The sequence below is a fragment of the Salvelinus alpinus genome, chromosome 14, assembly GCF_045679555.1.
Source record: "Salvelinus alpinus chromosome 14, SLU_Salpinus.1, whole genome shotgun sequence".
Taxonomy (NCBI): Eukaryota; Metazoa; Chordata; class Actinopteri; order Salmoniformes; family Salmonidae; genus Salvelinus; species Salvelinus alpinus.
The window spans coordinates 22415717-22435511 of record NC_092099.1 but is presented as its reverse complement, the minus strand read 5'-3'; the positions used below and the strand labels follow the sequence as shown (position 1 = coordinate 22435511).

The 19795-nt window shown below is 48.9% G+C and overlaps 1 protein-coding gene across 11 annotated transcripts in view; it reads left to right on the top strand.

Moving 5' to 3' along the window:
• LOC139538599 (diacylglycerol kinase eta-like) overlaps window positions 1-19795 on the top strand; it is a 78338-nt gene that overhangs the window by 22722 nt on the left and 35821 nt on the right. For 8 of the 11 annotated variants that reach the window (XM_071340814.1, XM_071340818.1, XM_071340820.1 and 5 more), the window contains 3 exons: window positions 568-717; window positions 4390-4470; window positions 13943-14047. In XM_071340814.1, the coding sequence (XP_071196915.1) occupies window positions 568-717; window positions 4390-4470; window positions 13943-14047 (336 nt within the window). The remainder of the gene's footprint in view (window positions 1-567; window positions 718-4389; window positions 4471-13942; window positions 14048-19795) is intronic. The other 3 variants (XM_071340823.1, XM_071340821.1, XM_071340817.1) reach the window with 1 other exon arrangement.

Below are 19795 nucleotides of genomic sequence, written 5' to 3'. Positions count from 1 at the left end.
TGATTTTCAGCATTTATCCCAAAAACCTATACTTTACACAATCATTTTCCCCATAGGGATGGCTGAACAAACCAGAAGTAACTCATTTCCACAGCCTTTCGTAGTTGAACCAGGTGTGTTAATGCAGGGTTGGAACTATAGACAGCAACAAACCCTCTAGCTCTCCAGGACCAGGGTTGAAGACTGCCCCTACCCTTAACTATATACTCAGAACCCCTATCCCAAAAACATCTTACCCCTCTACCCTTTGACCTTTAACCCTGACTTCCCTCTCCTGCTTCTGACAGCCTGCCAACCCTTTACCCCTAACCAACATAACCTCTAACTTTCCTACCCCCAGAACTAACCCTCATAACTGTTTTACTCTACCTCTCTAACCCTGAACCACATAACCCCAGACCCAAGCCCTCTCCCTTGGCTCGTTGGCAGGAGTCCTGCAATATAACCCCTTACTTCTAGTCCTAGCTTCCAGTCTTTCTAAGCACCCTCTCCTGCACCTCCCTATTCTGTGGCAGTCTGGCATTCCATTTAACACCTAACCTCTAACCCCAACCCCTGACCTCTTAGACTGGCAGTGCCCTGGCCCGGTGGCAGGAGCGGGCACTGCACGGCGTTTCCAGGAGTCGTGTATGTTGGAGGGTTCTGTCCGTGTGCTGGGCAGGGCCTCGCCGCACACCACCGCCTAGCGGATCCGACGAAGGTCTGATGTCGATACGGGTCAGCTGCAGCGCCACGACCGGGCCACCTTAGTACCATCCCATCCTCCCTCAGCCCACCCATAGACTCTGATTTAAGGCTTTAGACTCTTCTGTTAGCCTCTAGACTTTAAGGCTGTAACGTCAGTCCTCAAGGGCTACAGTCCTGCTGGTCTTGACATTTCTTCCTATCTCTTCTATTGGGTCAATGAATATGTCTTAGCTAAAGAGTCAACATAACATTTTTGGACAGGTGTACCTCAGGTAAACCAGCAAGACACAGTGGACCAGAGTTTGACCTACTGCTCCAGAACTACAGGCTAACCCCCCTCCCCCTCTATATTCGCTATCTTGCCACATTCACTCCAGCATCGCCTAGGAAGCCTGTTTGCTCTGGCATTGCTTAGGAGCCTGTTCATGCTTAGAAAGTTCCCTCATGGATGTGTATCAATGGTCCAAAGTGGCCTCCTCTCCTCTGATATCTCCTCTCCTCTCTTCTCTCTCCCCTATTTTCTTCCTAACGACGGCTCTTTCTCAATGGGACAGTAGATGAGTATTGGTCAGGACCCTGGTCCTGGGGAGCTGCAGTCAGGTGTGCAGGCTTTTGTTCAAGCGCAGCACTAAAATCTGATTCCCATCCAGGACCAGGACTGTTGTAGATCAGGGTGGTAATTATTAGGGCACGCAACATGAAAAATGTGCGTTTCTTACTGGACAAGTCCAGGTAGCCGTTCCCTGGTTCTGTTCGTTTTCTTCTGTTAATGATCATGACCCAGGAGATTAGAACAGGAGAGGAATTGAGGTCATTGAGATGCAAGTTAGGAGTTTTGCTCCTGTCTTGTGGGAGAAACACACCTCACTTCCGCTGTCCTGTCCACCTCCACTCTGTCCAGACCACCTCCACTCTGTCCAGACCACCTCCACTCTGTCCAGACCACCTCCACTCTGTCCTGACCACCTCCACTCTGTCCAGACCACCTCCACTCTGTCCTGTCCACCTCCACTCTGTCCAGACCACCTCCACTCTGTCCAGACCACCTCCACTCTGTCCAGACCACCTCCACTCTGTCCTGACCACCTCCACTCTGTCCAGACCACCTCCACTCTGTCCTGACCACCTCCACTCTGTCCAGACCACCTCCACTCTGTCCTGACCACCTCCACTCTGTCCAGATCACCTCCACTCTGTCCTGACCACCTCCACTCTGTCCAGACCACCTCCACTCTGTCCAGACCATCTCCACTCTGTCCAGACCACCTCCACTCTGTCCAGACCATCTCCACTCTGTCCTGACCACCTCCACTCTGTTCAGATCACCTCCACTCTGTCCAGATCACCTCCACTCTGTCCAGATCACCTCCACTCTGTCCAGACCACCTCCACTCTGTCCTGTCCATCCTCTACATGTCTGGTCCTCTGTCTGCTGGCCTGCTAGAGGGCACTGTGCAGCCAGGTGCTTTGTTTCATCATCACAATGCAACCACAGAGACTACCTTGACAAGCATCTCTTTCTATATGCCCATAACTTTCTATATGGAACAACTAGCTTGCTAGCTAATGGACAGTGTTTTGGCCTGAGTTGACTCTCGACTCTACCCTCTTCTCTCTGTCCTTGGCATTCAGTCCTAAAGTTTAGGGATTAAATTGGGACTAGGAGTCAGAATGCGTTAATGTCACGCCATTGCTACACAAAGCTTTCATGAGGAGGCCAGAGAGCGAGAGAAACATTGAACATCCATACTCACCTTTACCAGGACCCTGTTCCAATACGTTCGAAATCCAACCCTTTTACTTATCCAATCACATACAGATTCATGACTAGATTAAAGGGGGAGGAAAGAAGGGTGTCTAAGTATTTGAACAGGGCCTTAGTCTACACCGTCTCTGAGTAATGTATGTCCACTGACAGTTGTCGCATGGCTCGATAGTGAATGATCCTGCTGTGTGTTAGTTCATAAGGATGATGTGTGTGTGTGTGTGCTTGAGTGTGCATGCATGTGTGTGTGTTTGTCATTGCTGAGACCTCACAAACAGACTCACACACATACACGTGATACCAGCCATGTCATGACAGCCAAGAGTGCTTGAAGAGGGGGAAATGTTTATGTTGGCATGCCACACACAAGCTCTCAGACCCCCACCGCCCACACACACACATACTCTGGCTAGTGTCCCCATCCTGCTCTTAAACCATCCCTGGAGAGTGTCATAAACAGGGCATTTCTCTGACGGCTGCAGCCTTTAAGGACGAACACACACACACACACACACACACACACACACACACACACACACACACACACACACTAGGGGCATTCCTCTACTATAACAGCGGCAGCTGCACTGTAGTTGGCCTCCAGCCCTTTAAGAGCTCAGCGGCAGGGCAGGCAGTAGTGATGTCATCATCCGGCAGGTTGTGTGTTTGGATATCATGTTCCTATTAGCAGGTCCTGGCTCGTCTGCTCTCTGCTGACTGACTGAATGGGGCTGTTCCAACATTGACTTGGGATAATCTGCTCTCATTCATCGTGTGCGTGTGCGTGTGCGTGTGCGTGTGCGTGTGCATGTGTGTGTGTGTGTGTGTGTGTGTGTGTGTGTCTCACTCAGTAGTAGCCGTGTGTTTGAGTCTGTACCAGAGGTGGGATAAACAACCGCTATTCTTCAATCTACGTCATCAGGTCTATAGTTAGTTGTTGAATTAATCAAGATCATCATTAGCATGTCGCTTTGGCCTGCTTCTTATTACTATTGCAATAGACATAAGGCTCATTATAGCTCCTTCATATAGAATATAGAATAATGCATAATGCTTATAGCAGTTCATATAACACAGGAGTGGCCAACCTTCCTCCTGGACTGCTGTACTGGGTGTGCAAGCTTTTGATCCAGCCCTGCGCCAACACCCCAGATAAAACTTATCAAGTTCCTGACGAGCAGCTGATTAGCTGAATCAGAGGTGTTAAAGCAGGGCTGGAGCAAAAACCCTGCACACCTAGTAGGAAGGTTACCTAGCCCTGATAGAACATGTGATCATGTATAATGCTTATAGCTCTTCATACAGAGTAAGTATATGATACTGCATGATGTCATCCCAGTTCTGATCTGTTGCCCAATTATTGCAAAAAATATTAGAATTGGGCTGCCTGTGTAAACACAGCCTAAGATTCAGGGTTGTGGTCAGTTTAATTTCTATTCATTAGGGATTGAATCTAAACATTGGATGTTTAAGTGCTTTTAACTCAGATTTATGTAAATCATGCGTTATGATCTATAGGGAAATTGTTGTGTGCACAACTCTCAAGTCAGTATTTGTCCCATTATGATTTCAAAATGGCTTTTCTTTTTTGGTCTAGGTCAATTAAGATTGACCCCAGCCCTGAAGTCAATATTTAAGATAATGCTCCCATAGATCTGCCTTCATAGTAGTCAAGGGTTAAGATAAGAGATGTTTTGTGTATCAGCATTTTGTGTGTTTTATCATACTCCGAGTACTCAATCTGGTGTTCTGTTTGATCTTCCTCCTCTTCTCTTCTCTTCTTCCACCTATCCTCTCTTCTCCTCTCTCTTCTTCCTCCTCTCCTTTATCATTTCCTCTCCTTTTCCCCGTCTCTTCTTCCTCTGCTCTCTTCTCCTCTCGCCTCTTCCTCATCTTCTTCCTATCCTCTCTCCTCTCATCTTTCTTCTCTCCTACAGTCTCTGATATTTGACGAGGTGGACCTATCAGATGCCAGTGTAGCTGAGTCCAGCACTAAGAATGTCAACAACAGCTTCACGGTGAGATTCTACATGAATGTACGCACGCACGCACACACAATCAAATCAAACTTTTGTTTATTTGTCGCATGTACAGGATACAACAGGTGTAAAAAAACATGAGAATACATACAAGGTCACTGCCAATATCATATCAATGTGCAGTGATACAGTGGTAGTAGGTAGGTACATGTAGGCAGGGGTAAAAGTGACTAGGCAGCAGTTATTATTACTATTAAATATAATAATAATAGTAGCAGCAGTGTCTAAACTGCCTGTTGATGTCTAGCCACTGTGTGTGTGTGTGTGTGTGTGTGTGTGTGTGTGTGTGTGTGTGTGTGTGCGTCGACACACACACACAGTGGCTAGACATCAACAGGCAGTTTAGTTCTCTTTATCTTCAACATTAGGTTGCGCTGCAGATCAATGTGCTATGCTAAGGCCACCAAAGTCTTATGTTGATGATGATTGCTTCAATGTGGTGTGTGTGAGAGAGATGTAAGAAAACATCTTGTCAACTGGGATGCAAACTGACAGGGAACAGTGAGTGTGTTCTTGTTTTTCTATTAATGTTCTCTCACACTCACTCACTCACACACACACGTGTGCACAAGCTCAAAGGAGTGAGTGAGGGCATGTCTTTCTATAAATGTCCGCCCTCTCCCCTGGCGTTGCTATAAAAAGAAAGGAGAAGGAGGAGAGAGTGAGGAGAGGAGTAAGAGAGAGAGTTCAGAGGAGAACACAGAGCTATTTTTAGCATCGCCTTTAGTGCTTCGCTGAGCATGTTTGGGATGACTTGACTGCTGGCATATTGGTTTGTGTGTGTGTTTGCGTGTCTGCCTGCTTACTTGACCCCATGACGACATTTTTGAAGATCTTCCCCAAGTGGTCAAGCAGTGACGAGCTCCGACTACATCGATTCGCTCAAGGTTGATACTTCTAAAAATCTAAATAGTTAAACACTTACCTTGTACCTGTGTTTGTCCTCTGTAGTTGTGTGCCTTTCTTTGTTTGCTGAAATCCATATAAAAGGTTTGTCAAATACAACCACGACTGTTTCCTGGTTTCTGTTGCTATAAAATGGTAACTGTGTCAATTGAATCTCAGATTACGTAGGGTAATGTACATTTTAGAGCCATCTTAGAGCAACAAAAGACGAGGAAACGGTCGGTGGTTGTTCTTGACAAAAGTTTTGTTAAAAAGTATGGATTTCAGCAAACAAAGAAGGTAAGCGTTTCATAATAGCATTTTTCTAAAGTATTGACCTTGGGATAATCATTGTAGTTGGCGCTGAATTTCACAAAGCCTGGTTTCTGCTCCACTCTGTTGGTGGAGCTCATCAGAAACTTCCTTCACCATGGAAGGAAACCACATCAGAGAGAGGGATTGGGAGGGGAGAAAGGGATTGGGAGGGGAGAGAGGGATTGGGAGGGGAGAGAGGGATTGGGAGGGGAGAGAGGGATTGGGAGGGGAGAAAGGGATTGGGAGGGGAGAGAGGGATTGGGAGGGGAGAGAGGGATTGGGAGGGGAGAGAGGGATTGGGAGGGGAGAGAGGGATTGGGAGGGGAGAGAGGGATTGGGAGGGGAGAAAGGGATTGGGAGGGGAGGGGAGAGGGATTGGGAGGGGAGAGAGGGAGAGGGATGGGAGAAAGGGATTGGGAGGGGAGAGAGGGATTGGGAGGGATTGGGAGGGGAGGGGAGAGAGGGATTGGGAGGTGGGAAAGGGATTGGGAGGGGAGAAAGGGATTGGGAGGGGAGAAAGGGATGGAAAGAGAGGGAGGGTTAGAGAGTGAAAGAAAGCTGCAAAGGACTGGGGGATGGATGGAGAGAAAAAGAAAGCGGGAGGGAAGGAGAGATGGGGACAGCAGAGAGAGGAAAAACAAGGGACGGGGAGAGAGGGATTGGGAGGGGAGAGAGGGATTGGGAGGGGAGGGGAGAAAGGGATTGGGAGGGGAGAGAGGGATTGGGAGGGGAGAGAGGGATTGGGAGGGGAGAAAGGGATTGGGAGGGGAGAGAGGGATTGGGAGGGGAGAGAGGGATTGGGAGGGGAGAGAGGGATTGGGAGGGGAGAGAGGGATTGGGAGGGGAGAGAGGGATTGGGAGGGGAGAGAGGGATTGGGAGGGGAGGGGAGAAAGGGATGGGGAGGGGAGAGAGGGATTGGGAGGGGAGAGAGGGATTGGGAGGGGAGAGAGGGAGAGGGATGGGAGAGAGGGATTGGGAGGGGAGAGAGGGATTGGGAGGGGAGAAAGGGATTGGGAGGGGAGAGAGGGATTGGGAGGGGAGAGAGGGATTGGGAGGGGAGAAAGGGATTGGGAGGGGAGAGAGGGATTGGGAGGGGAGAGAGGGATTGGGAGGGGAGAGAGGGATTGGGAGGGGAGAGAGGGATTGGGAGGGGAGGGGAGAAAGGGATTGGGAGGGGAGAGAGGGATTGGGAGGGGAGAGAGGGAGAGGGAGGGGAGAGAGGGATTGGGAGGGGAGAGAGGGATTGGGAGGGGAGAGAGGGAGGGGGAGGGGAGAGAGGGATTGGGAGGGGAGAGAGGGATTGGGAGGGGAGAGAGGGATTGGGAGGGGAGAAAGGGATTGGGAGGGGAGAGAGGGATTGGGAGGGGAGAGGGGGATTGGGAGGGGAGAGAGGGATTGGGAGGGGAGAGAGGGATTGGGAGGGGAGAGAGGGATTGGGAGGGGAGAGAGGGAGAGGGATGGGAGAGAGGGATTGGGAGGGGAGAGAGGGATTGGGAGGGGAGAAAGGGATTGGGAGGGGAGAGAGGGATTGGGAGGGGAGAGAGGGATTGGGAGGGGAGAGAGGGATTGGGAGGGGAGAGAGGGATTGGGAGGGGAGAGAGGGATTGGGAGGGGAGAGAGGGATTGGGAGGGGAGGGGAGAAAGGGATTGGGAGGGGAGGGGAGAAAGGGATTGGGAGGGGAGAAAGGGATTGGGAGGGGAGAGAGGGATTGGGAGGGGAGAGGGATGGGGAGGGGAGAGGGATTGGGAGGGGAGAGAGGGATTGGGAGGGGAGAGAGGGATTGGGAGGGGAGAGAAAGGGATTGGGAGGGGAGAGAGGGATTGGGAGGGGAGAGAGGGATTGGGAGGGGAGAGAGGGATTGGGAGGGGAGAGAGGGAGAGGGATGGGAGAGAGGGATTGGGAGGGGAGAGAGGGATTGGGAGGGGAGAAAGGGATTGGGAGGGGAGAGAGGGATTGGGAGGGGAGAGAGGGATTGGGAGGGGAGAGAGGGAGAGGGATGGGAGAGAGGGATTGGGAGGGGAGAGAGGGATTGGGAGGGGAGAGAGGGATTGGGAGGGGAGAGAGGGATTGGGAGGGGAGGGGAGAAAGGGATTGGGAGGGGAGAGAGGGATTGGGAGGGGAGAGAGGGATTGGGAGGGGAGAGAGGGATTGGGAGGGGAGAGAGGGAGAGGGATGGGAGAGAGGGATTGGGAGGGGAGAGAGGGATTGGGAGGGGAGAGAGGGATTGGGAGGGGAGAGAGGGATTGGGAGGGGAGAGAGGGATTGGGAGGGGAGAGAGGGAGAGGGATGGGAGAAAGGGATTGGGAGGGGAGAGAGGGATTGGGAGGGGAGAGAGGGATTGGGAGGGGAGAAAGGGATTGGGAGGGGAGAAAGGGATTGGGAGGGGAGAAAGGGATGGAAAGAGAGGGAGGGTTAGAGAGTGAAAGAAAGCTGCAAAGGACTGGGGGATGGATGGAGAGAAAAAGAAAGCGGGAGGGAAGGAGAGATGGGGACAGCAGAGAGAGGAAAAACAAGGGACAGAGAGAAAGAGCGAAATGAAAAGGGAGAGTAAGAGAGTGAGAAAGGAAGAGAGATTTAATAGCACATAAGTTTTTCTAACTCTCTCTAACCAAACACATACCACTATCTCCAGTCCATTTACATGTGCAGACCTTTAAACACCAAGGACAGGGATGTGTTTTGATCACTCTTCAGGGGTGTGTTTTCGATCAGACTGTTCGGGGGGGGGGGTTGGTCACTCTTCAGGGATGTGTTTTGGGTCAGTTATTTCAAGGGTGCATTTTGGGTCAGGTTATTCAGGGGTGTGTTTTGGGTCAGGCTATTTGGGGGGGGTTGGTCACTATTTAGGGATGTGTTTTGGGTTAGGTTATTCAGGGGTGCGTTTTGGGTCAGGTTATTTAGGATGTGTTTTGGGACAGGGTATTCTCTGCTCTCTTCCCCTTTGGGGAATGTGCAATGCTGAACCCCTGGGGTGCATTTATTATAGGAGGGCTCTTCACCTCTGTGTGGGTGTGAGAGAGTGAGAGAGAGTGCCGCTCCATGTGACAGTGTGTAGTGCGCTGTTTGTTCCTCAAGCGGCTGAGGATCTGCTGCAGTGAGGGAGACACACACACACACACACACACACACACACACACACACACACACACACACACACACACACACACACACACACACACACACCGAGAGGGGGAGACCAGGCTTCACCATTCAGCACGACCGCACACACTCTCCTTCAGATAGAGAGAGAGTGAGAGTGGGGGTAAGTGCATAGCAGGATGGCTTTCAGACACAGTTAGTGTTAATGAATACTGCAGTTCATCTGTCTGTCTGTCTGTCTCTAAGTCTCTGTCTGTCTGTGTGTCTGTGAGTTGAAAGATGCTGTTGTGGTCTGTGCAGGTTGGTTTGTGCTGGGGATTGGACAGCATGATATAGGGGATGGGACAGCGTGATATAGGGGATGGGACAGCGTGATATAGGGGATGGGACAGCGTGATATAGGGGATGGGACAGCGTGATATAGGGGATGAGACAGCGTGATATAGGGAGTGGGACAGCGTGATATAGGGAGTGGGACAGCGTGATATAGGGAGTGGGACAGCGTGATATAGGGAGTGGGACAGCGTGATATAGGGAGTGGGACAGCGTGATATAGGGAGTGGGACAGCGTGATAGAGGGAGTGGGACAGCGTGATAGAGGGAGTGGGACAGCGTGATAGAGGGAGTGGGACAGCGTGATAGAGGGGGTGGGACAGCGTGATAGAGGGGGTGGGACAGCGTGATATAGGGGGTGGGACAGCGTGATATAGGGGGTGGGACAGCGTGATAGAGGGAGTGGGACAGCGTGCTAGAGGGAGTGGGACAGCGTGATAGAGGGAGTGGGACAGCGTGATAGAGGGAGTGTGATAGAGGGAGTGGGACAGCGTGATAGACGGAGTGGGACAGCGTGATAGAGGGAGTGGGACAGCGTGATATAGGGAGTGGGACAGCCTGATATAGGTGAGTGGGACAGCCTGCTAGAGGGGGTGGGACAGCGTGATAGAGGGAGTGGGACAGCGTGCTAGAGGGAGTCCGACAGCGTGCTAGAGGGAGTGGGACAGCGTGATAGAGGGAGTGGGACAGCGTGATATAGGGAGTGGGACAGCGTGATATAGCGGATGGGACAGCGTGCTAGAGGGAGTGGGACAGCGTGATAGAGGGAGTGGGACAGCGTGCTAGAGGGAGTGGGACAGCGTGCTAGAGGGAGTGGGACAGCGTGCTAGAGGGAGTGGGACAGCGTGATATAGGGAGTGGGACAGCGTGCTAGAGGGAGTGGGACAGCGTGCTAGAGGGAGTGGGACAGCGTGATATAGCGGATGGGACAGCGTGCTAGAGGGAGTGGGACAGCGTGCTAGAGGGAGTGGGACAGCGTGATAGAGGGAGTGGGACAGCGTGCTAGAGGGAGTGGGACAGCGTGCTAGAGGGAGTGGGACAGCGTGCTAGAGGGAGTGGGACAGCGTGCTAGAGGGAGTGGGACAGCGTGCTAGAGGGAGTGGGACAGCGTGCTAGAGGGAGTGGGACAGCGTGATAGAGGGAGTGGGACAGATACTGTTCAGTGCATGGCGTGATAGAACGCATACAGGTTGTATGTTAGCCTTTGTATTATTGATGTCCTTCGTGTCTGTGTCCTTCTCTCTTTCTCTCTCTGTGTGTGTGTGGGGGGGGGGGGCTGCTGTGAATATAAGATGAGATGTATCTGGGGGAAGCACCTTGCGGTACATATGAGGGTGCTTGCTACGGATTCTGCATGGATACTAGGCTCAGATAAAGGATTATTGTTTCGTAGGGGCTTTAATGTCCTCGAATTTAACCCTTTATGTGGCGTGGAAATAGACATTGTGTGTATTGGCTATATTGTGTATTTTCTCAATTTTCTGATTGTGTTAGCTGCTGATGTAGATTGTTGATTGTATGTAGTAATAGGTTTCTATTCATGAAGAAATATATATTAGTCATGAATCAATAAATGTCTGCACATGCACAATAACCGTGTGAGTCTGCGTGTGTGTGAGTATGTGCGTGTGTGAGTCTGCGTGTGTGTGTGTGAGTCTGCTCGTGTGTGTGAGTCTGCCCGCGTGTTTGTGAGTCTGCCCGCGTGTTTGTGAGTCTGCCCGCGTTTGTGAGTCTGCCCGCGTTTGTGAGTCTGTGCGCGTTTGTGAGTCTGTGCGTGTGTTTGTGTGAGTCTGCGAGTGTGTGTCTGTGCGTGTGTTTGTGTGAGTGCGCGTATGTGAGTCTGCGTGTGAGTCTGCGCGTGTGTGTGTGAGTTCTGCGCGTGTGTGTGTGTGAGTCTGCGTGTGTGTGTGTGTGTGCGCATGTGTTTGTGTGTCTGCGCATGTGTGTGTGTGAGAGTCTGCGCGTGTGAGTCTGCGCGTGTGTGTGTGAGTTCTACGCGTGTGTGTGTGTGAGTCTGCGCGTGTGTGTGAGTCTGCGCGTGTGTGTGTGTGTGCGCATGTGTGTGTGTGAGTCTGCATTTGTGTGTGTGAGTCTGCGCACGTGTGTGTGAGTCTGTGTCTGTGTGTGTGTGTGTGAGTCCGCGTGTGTGTGTCTGGTCCTGTCATGTACCTTTCTGCAAGTGGTAATTCTTCTCTGCATGTTAGTGAATAGAATATTGTAATACCTTGCTATTCAATTTAGATGATCAAATCTTGATGGCTCTAATGCTGTGATCTCAACTCCAGGCAATTGAACCCTCATTTAGATAGATGATACCCTTGTATTCCAGCCCATTATAGAAGCTGCATGTTAGGTTAGCTTCTGTATGACTCTTGTTAATGTGTTCAAGCAATGAAAACCCAATCTTGATGTGATTTTCTAGATAACGGGTAGCTGTAGACTCATAGTGGGATCCTCGTGATTCGAGATGACTGTGGGGTTATGAAGAGTCTGCTCTAGAAGGTGAACAATTATTGTTATTGAAATGATTACCAATCAAACATGGAAAATTAATTGATATGATTATAAATCACACACACACACACACACACACACACACACACACACACACACACACACACACACACACACACACACACACACACACACACACACACACACACACACACACACACACACACACCTCAACACTCCTCATCTGCCCTTTGACCTAAGCCTGAGGTGGCTCATCAGGGAACTTCTCTCCCTCAAGAGTTTCCAGTGCTATTTATAGAAACACACTCCAGTTTCCCTAGGCAACCATCCTTCATCCCCTACAAGCACACACACGCGCGCACACACACACTCTCTCTCTATGTAACCCTGCAGCATCAGGTCACTCTAATCCTAGAGAAAGAAGGGGTCGATTGCAGGGAACAGGCAGAACGTAGCGCAGTGCTACACATTACCACCGGATTTCTTAAAGTGCAACTAACGGGAGATAACATGCACCCCGCATGTTAAAGCAAACTTGCATGCAACGAAAAACCCACAAGAATAAATCAGCAGATTAGTTCACCTCTAGTTGTTACCAGAGATACTGTATATAATGACGAGATGGTCTTGTCTCCACTCTAACAATGGGAGGCGTTGTCCCAAAGGCGGGAAGGCTTGTTCTGCTTGGTCTAATTAGCCAGCTATATCTAACAAGACACACACGCAAACACACACACACACCCACACACACCGCAACACACACAGAGTGGTCAGTGAGGTTAGTGTGTGACGTGCACAGGTGTTTCTTTTATCCGTCAGACAGACAGAGAGCCGCCGTGTGGAGCTGTTTGTCTGTCTGTGGACACATCCGTTCTTTTATCACGACATGATTTATTCATCCACAACAACACCATTACAACGCACAACGGCAACAGTCACATCGCAGGGAAAAGCAGTTGGATCTGCTCTGAACCCGTGAAGCTGTAACTGTCCATGTCTCCTAATGGAGAAGACAATATGGCTGACAAATGGCATCAGTCTTATTCTTTTACATGTCATCATGCATTATAGTTACTGTAGATTTCTTGCAGAAAATACTGCTCTAGTACAATGGTGTGAGTGTGTGTGTGTGTGTGTGTGTGTGTGGTGTGTGTGAGCTAACGGCTATGTTTCCACTCCTGGTAATGGGCTCAGAGCTTCAGATGCTGCTGGTCCACAGGGCAGACAGACCTGGACACAGCTGCTGAGATGCAGGGAGGGAGGGATGGATAGCACAGGGAAGGAGGGATGGATAGCACAGGGAGGGAGGGATGAGTGTGGGTGGGCACTGTGACAGAGACTGGGTAATTATCAGGTGAAAATATACAAATAGATCTAAATTGGTGTATGCGTGCATTTGTGGGTGTATGCATGTGCGCTTTGTTAGAAGGCGTTTTAGTGTGTTGTGTGGCACTTTTTTGGGGTTGGAGGTTTTTTGTTGCAGTGTTTGTGTGTGCGTGTGTGTTACGGTCATCTTTATTAGAAAGTGTTTGTGTGTGTTGCTGCGTGTTGCTGTGTGGACCCCCTGCCTCGAGTCTCCCAGCACTGAATCCTTGTCAGCCGTGTTAACACCCCCTCTATCGCTACCTAAAAGGACAACAGCGAGAGGAAGAGGGGGATAGAGAGAGGAGAGAAAATGGTTAGGGATAAAAGATAGGAGAGGATATAGAGAAGACCGAGAGAGAGAAGAGAAAGAAATAAGGCAGAGGGAGAAAAGAAGAGAGGAGGGAGAGATAGAGAAGCGATAGAAGATAAGACTGAGTGATGAATAAGTGATGAATGTTGAAAGGGTTGTGTCTGTAATGTCTTTCTGTCTGTCTGTCTGTCTACTGGGAGCCTCCCCCTCCCTCCCTCAGCCTGGAGAGAGAGGGAAAGAGAGGAGGAGGAGGGGGCGATGGACTCTCGGCCTTTACCAAGGCACTCCGCCTGTCACCTCGCCTCAGACTCAAAACAGAGGGAGTGTGAGCGGGCAGACAGAGAGAGAGAGAAGGGAGGGGGGATAAGTGATAAGGGAAAGAGTGAGGACATGTTTGAGGGGGCTGAGAAAGAGAGAGAGACAGGGCAAGCTAGCGCAAGGAAATGTTGCGGGGAAAAGGAACGAGAGCGAGGCAGATCGTGAGCGCCTAAGAGAAAGAGGGAGAGAAAGCGAGGGAGGGGGCTTGTCCTCACTCCCCTCTTAAAGACGGAGAGCGGATCTCCCGCCGGCTCAGAGGCTAGGCAGAGGAGACGTCCGTACACTCATCATCCTTGTCTCTCCATCTCTCTATCCATCTATCCATCCATCCATCCATCTATCCATCCAGGTGATCACTCCATTCCGCAGGCTCATCCTCTGCGCGGAGAACAGGAAAGAGATGGAGGACTGGATCAGCTCGCTGAAGTCCGTCCAGTCCAGAGAGCATTACGAGGTAAGACCCGATCCATTCCCTGTTCTCTATAGCAACAGATCCACTGCCTGTGTGAGAGCGAGAGAGAAAGAGGGAGAGAATAAGAGGGGAGGCATGGAGAGAGGGGGAAGCAGATAATTGGGAAAAGGAGAGGAGATGGAATGGGAAGGAGAGAGGTGGTATGCAGGGTGTTGCAGAAAACAATAGATCTTTGATCTGAGCATTGGTTTACTGTGGAGGCTTATGATGATGTCAGTTTCTGCTGTTTAGATAGCAGTTATTTTGCCGTTATATATTGTTGTAATATTGCTATGTTTCTATTGTTTATTTTGGAGATGTGTGTGAGTGGCAGGGTAGTGTAGTGCAGGGTAGCACAGAGTAGTGTAGTGCAGGGTAGTGTACTCAGTCGGTCCCGTGCTCTGTAGCGTGCTGTGGACTGGAACATCTATTTCACCCACTAAGGGTGGTCGTGGCTGCCCAGCTCACAGGAGGCATACACACATGCACACGCACGTACACAAACAGTGTTGTATATACAGGCAGGCTTAACAGGTTTTTACCAGCTAGTGTCTGTCTCCTCGCTCCTTACTCTCTGTGTGTCGTCCCTTACAGAAAAAACACATGATTTCACATGTTAAATGTTAAATCATGTGAAACCATGTGGTTTTTAGAACACTTCACGTGATGATATTTAACATGAAGTTTCACATGTGGATTTTCATTTGGTCACATAACCTTTCACATCTGAAACCATGTGGCTTTGGAACACTTCACACGTGATGATGTTTCAAAATGTTGTTTCACATATGGCTATATTTCACATGAGATTTCACAGGTGATGCCCTGCAAACAAAAATGTGTCATTTGGATGTCCCCGACACCTCCCACAATTATAGGGTTTACAATTTACATATTTGACACACTTTGACATACACTAAATGACCAAAAGTATGTGGACACCTGCTCGATCGAACATCTCATTCCAAAATCATGGGCATTAATATGGAGTTGGTCCACCCTTTGCTGCAGCCTCCACTTTTCTATGAAGGCTTTCCACTAGATGTTTGAACATTGCTTCGGGGACTTGCTTCCATTCAGCCACAAGACAATTAGTGAGGTCGGGCACTGATAATGGGCAATTAGACCTGGCTCGCAGTCGCCATTCCAATTCATGTCAAAGTTGTTCGATGGGGTTGAGGTCAGGGCACTGTGCAGGCCAGTCAAGTTCTTCCACACCGATCTCAACAAACCATGAAATGGTGACAAACCATGAAACCAACTTTGTGCACGGGGGCCTTGTCATGCTGAACAGGAAAGGGCCTTCCCCAAACTGTTGCCACAAAGTTGGAAGCACAGAATCGTCTAGAATGTCATTGTATTCTGTAGCATTAAGATTTCCCTTCACTGTAACTAAGGGACCTAGACCGAACCATGAAAAACAGCCCCAGACCATTATTCCTCCTCCACCAAACTTTACAGTTGGAACTATGCATTGGGGCAGGTAGCATTAAGTCCAATTGCGGAGAGCTTTACACCACTCCAGCCAATGCTTGACATTGCGCATGGTCATCTTAGGCTTGTGTGCGGCTCCTCGGCCATGGAAACTCATTTCATGAAGCGCCCGACGAACAGTTATTGTGCTGACGTTGCTTCACTCGGGAGTGAGTGTTGCAAACGAGGACAGACGGTTTTTACACACTACATGCCTTCAGCACTCAGCAATCCCATTCTGTGAGCTTATGTGGCTTACCACTTCGTGGCTGAGCTGTTGTTGCTCCTAAACATTTCCACTTCACAATAACATGACTTACAGTTGACCGGGGCAGCTCTATCAGGGCAGAAATTTGACGAACTGACTTGTTGAAAAGGTGGCATCCTATGACGGTGCCACGTTGAAAGTCACTCTTCAGTAAGGCCATTCTACTGCTAATGTTTGTCTATGGAGATTGCATGGCGGTGTGCTTGATTTTATACACCTGTCAGCAACGGTTGTGGCTGAAATAGCCAAATCCACTAATTGGAAGGGGTGTCCACATTCTCTTGTGTGTGTATATATATATATATATATAGTGTACATGATTACATTGTTTATGTTTATTTATATAGTAATTATTATTCAATGTCCTCACCTGCGATTTGAAGTCATCAATCAATCAATCAATCAATTTTATTTTATATAGCCCTTCGTACATCAGCTAATATCTCGAAGTGCTGTACAGACACCCAGCCTAAAACCCCAAACAGCTAGTAATGCAGGTGTAGAAGCACGGTGGCTAGGAAAAACTCCCTAGAAAGGCCAAAACCTAGGAAGAAACCTAGAGAGGAACCAGGCTATGAGGGGTGGCCAGTCCTCTTCTGGCTGTGCCGGGTGGAGATTATAACAGAACTATGCCAAGATGTTCAAAAATGTTCATAAGTGACAAGCATGGTCAAATAATAATCATGAATAATTTTCAGTTGGCTTTTCATAGCCGATCATCAAGAGTTGAAAAACAACAGGTCTGGGACAGGTGGCGGTTCCATAACCGCAGGCAGAACAGCTGAAACTGGAATAGCAGCAAGGCCAGGCGGACTGGGGACAGCAAGGAGTCACCACGGGCGGCAGTCCCGACGCATGGTCCTAGGGCCCAGGTCCTCCGAGAGAAAGAAAGAGAGAAGGAGAAAATTAGAGAGAGCCAAGATTTTCAAAATGTTCATAAATGACAAGCATGGTCAAATAATAATCAGGAATAAATCTGTTGGCTTTTCATAGCCGATCATTAAGAGTTGAAAACAGCAGGTCTGGGACAGGTAGGGGTTCCATAACCGCAGGCAGAACAGTTGAAACTGGAATAGCAGCAAGGCCAGGCGGACTGGGGACAGCAAGGAGTCACCACGGCCGGTAGTCCCGACGTATGGTCCTAGGGCTCAGGTCCTCCGAGAGAAAGAAAGAGAGAAGGAGAAAATTAGAGAGAGCCAAGATTTTCAAAATGTTCATAAATGACAAGCATGGTCAAGAGAGGCTTTATCACTGCCACTTTTAGTGAGTTTGGTACACATCCGGTGGATAGAGAGCTGTTTATTATGTTCAACATAGGAGGGCCAAGCACAGGAAGCAGCTCCTTCAGCAGTTTAGTAGGAATAGGATCCAGTATGCAGCTTGAAGGTTTAGAGGCCATGATTATTTTCATCATTGTGTCAAGAGATATAGTACTAAAACACTTAAGTGTCTCTCCCGATCCCAGGCCCTCGCAGAGCTGTGCAGATCCAGGACAGCTAAGCCCTGGAGGAATACGCAGATTCAAAGAGGAGTCCGTAATTTGCTTTCTAATGGTCATGATCTTTTCCTCAAAGAAGTTCATGAATTTATTACTGCTGAAGTGAAAGCCATCCTCTCTTGGGGAATGCTGCTTTTTAGTTAGTTTCGCAACAGTATCAAAAAGAAATTTTGGATTGTTCTTATTTTCCTCGATTAAGTTGGAAAAGTAGGATGATCGAGCAGCAGTGAGGGCTCTTCGGTACTGCACGGTACTGTCTTTCCAAGCTAGTCGGAAGACTTCCAGTTTGGTGTGGCGCCATTTCCGTTCCAATTTCCTGGAAGCTTGCTTCAAAGCTCGGGTATTTTCTGTATACCAGGGAGCTAGTTTCTTATGACAAATGTTTTTCGTTTTTAGGGGTGCAACTGCATCTAGGGTATTGCACAAGGTTAAATTGAGTTCCTCAGTTAGGTGGTTAACTGATTTTTGTCCTCTGACGTCCTTGGGTAGGCAGAAGGAGTCTGGAAGGGCATCAAGGAATTTTTGTGTTGTCTGAGAATTTATAGCACGACTTTTGATGCTCCTTGGTTGGGGTCTGAGCAGATTATTTGTTGCGATTGCAAACGTAATAAAATGGTGGTCCGATAGTCCAGGATTATGTGGAAAAACATTAAGATCTACAACATTTATTCCATGGGACAAAACTAGGTCCAGAGTATGACTGTGGCAGTGAGTAGGTCCAGAGACATGTTGGACAAAACCCACTGAGTTGATGATGGCTCCGAAAGACTTTTGGAGTGGGTCTGTGGACTTCTCCATGTGAATATTAAAATCACCAAAAATTAGAATATGATCTGCTATGACTACAAGGTCTGATAGGAATTCAGGAAACTCAGAGAGGAACGCTGTATATGGCCCAGGAGGCCTGTAAACAGTAGCTATAAAAAGTGAATGAGTAGGCTGCATAACCTGTTGGTAGTAAGTCATAACCTGTTGGTTTACGGCATTCCAATATTCCTGCTACGCCACCATGTCTGTGTCAATAACACATTTCACCTTTATTCCTACACTTTGGACTTCAAAGTAAATCTCAGCTTTGTTACAAATACACTCAAGAAAAGCTATTATATTAATCACAGGGATTCAGGAGTAACATTAACACGGTGCATTCGGAAAGTATTCAGACCCCTTGACTTTTTCCACATTTTGATACGTTACAGCCTTATTCTAAAATTGTTTTAAATAAAAAAAATTCTCTCATCAATCTACACACAATACACCATAATGACAAATGATACATTTTTGCAAATAAAAAAAATTATACCTTATTTATATAAGTATTCAGACCCTTTGCAATGAGACTCGAAATTGAGCTCAGGTGCATCCTGTTTCCATTGATCATCCTTGAGATGTTTCTACAACTTGATTTAGATTAAATTGATTGGACATGATTTGGAGAGGCACACATATAAGGTCCCACAGTTGACAGTGCATGTCAAAGCAAAAACCAAGTTATGAGGTTGAAGGAATTGTCCGTAGAGCTCCGAGACAGGATTGTGTCGAGGCACAGATCTGGGGAAGGGTACCAAAACATTTCTGTAGCATTGAGGGTCCCCAAGAACACAGTGGCCTCCATCATTTTTAAATGGAAGAAGTTTGGCACCACCAAGACTCTTCCTAGTGCTGGCTGCCCGGCCAAACTGAGCAATCGGGGGAGAAGGGCCTTGGTCAGGGAGGTGACTAAGAACCCGATGGTCACTGACAGAGCTCCAGAGTTCCTCTGTGGAGATGGGAGAACCTTCCAGAAGGACAGCCATCTCTGCAGCACTCCACCAATCAGGCCTTTATGGTAGAGTGGCCAGACGGAAGCCACTCCTCAGTAAAAGGCACATGACAGCCCGCTTGGTGTTTGCCTACAGGCACCTAAAGGACTCTCAGACCATGAGAAACACAATTCTCTGGTCTGATGAAACAAAGATTGAACTCTTTGGTCTGAATGCCAAGCGTCACATCTGGAGGAAACCTGGCACCATCGTTACGATGAAGCATGGTGGTGCAAGCATCATGCTGGGGGGATGTTTTTCAGCGGCAGGGACTGGGAGACTAGTCAGGATCGAGGGAAAGATGAACGTAGCAAAGTACAGAGAGATCCTTGATGAAAACCTGCTCCAGAGCGCTCTGGACTTCAGACTGGGGCAAAGGTTCACCTTCCAACAGGACAACGACCCTAAGCACACAGCCAAGACAACGCAGGAGGGGCTTCGGGACAAGTCTCTGAATGTCCTTGAGTGGCTCAGCCAGAGCCCGGACTTGAACCCGATCAAACATCTCTGGAGAGACCTGAAAATAGCTGTGTAGTGACTCTCCCCATCCAACCTGACAGAGCTTGAGAGGATCTGCAGAGAAGAATGGGAGAAACTCCCCAAATACAGGTGTGCCAAGCTTGACGCGTCATACCCAAGAAGACTCGATGCTGTAATTGCTGCCAAAGGTGCTTCAACAAAGTACTGTAAAGGGTCTGAATACTTATGTA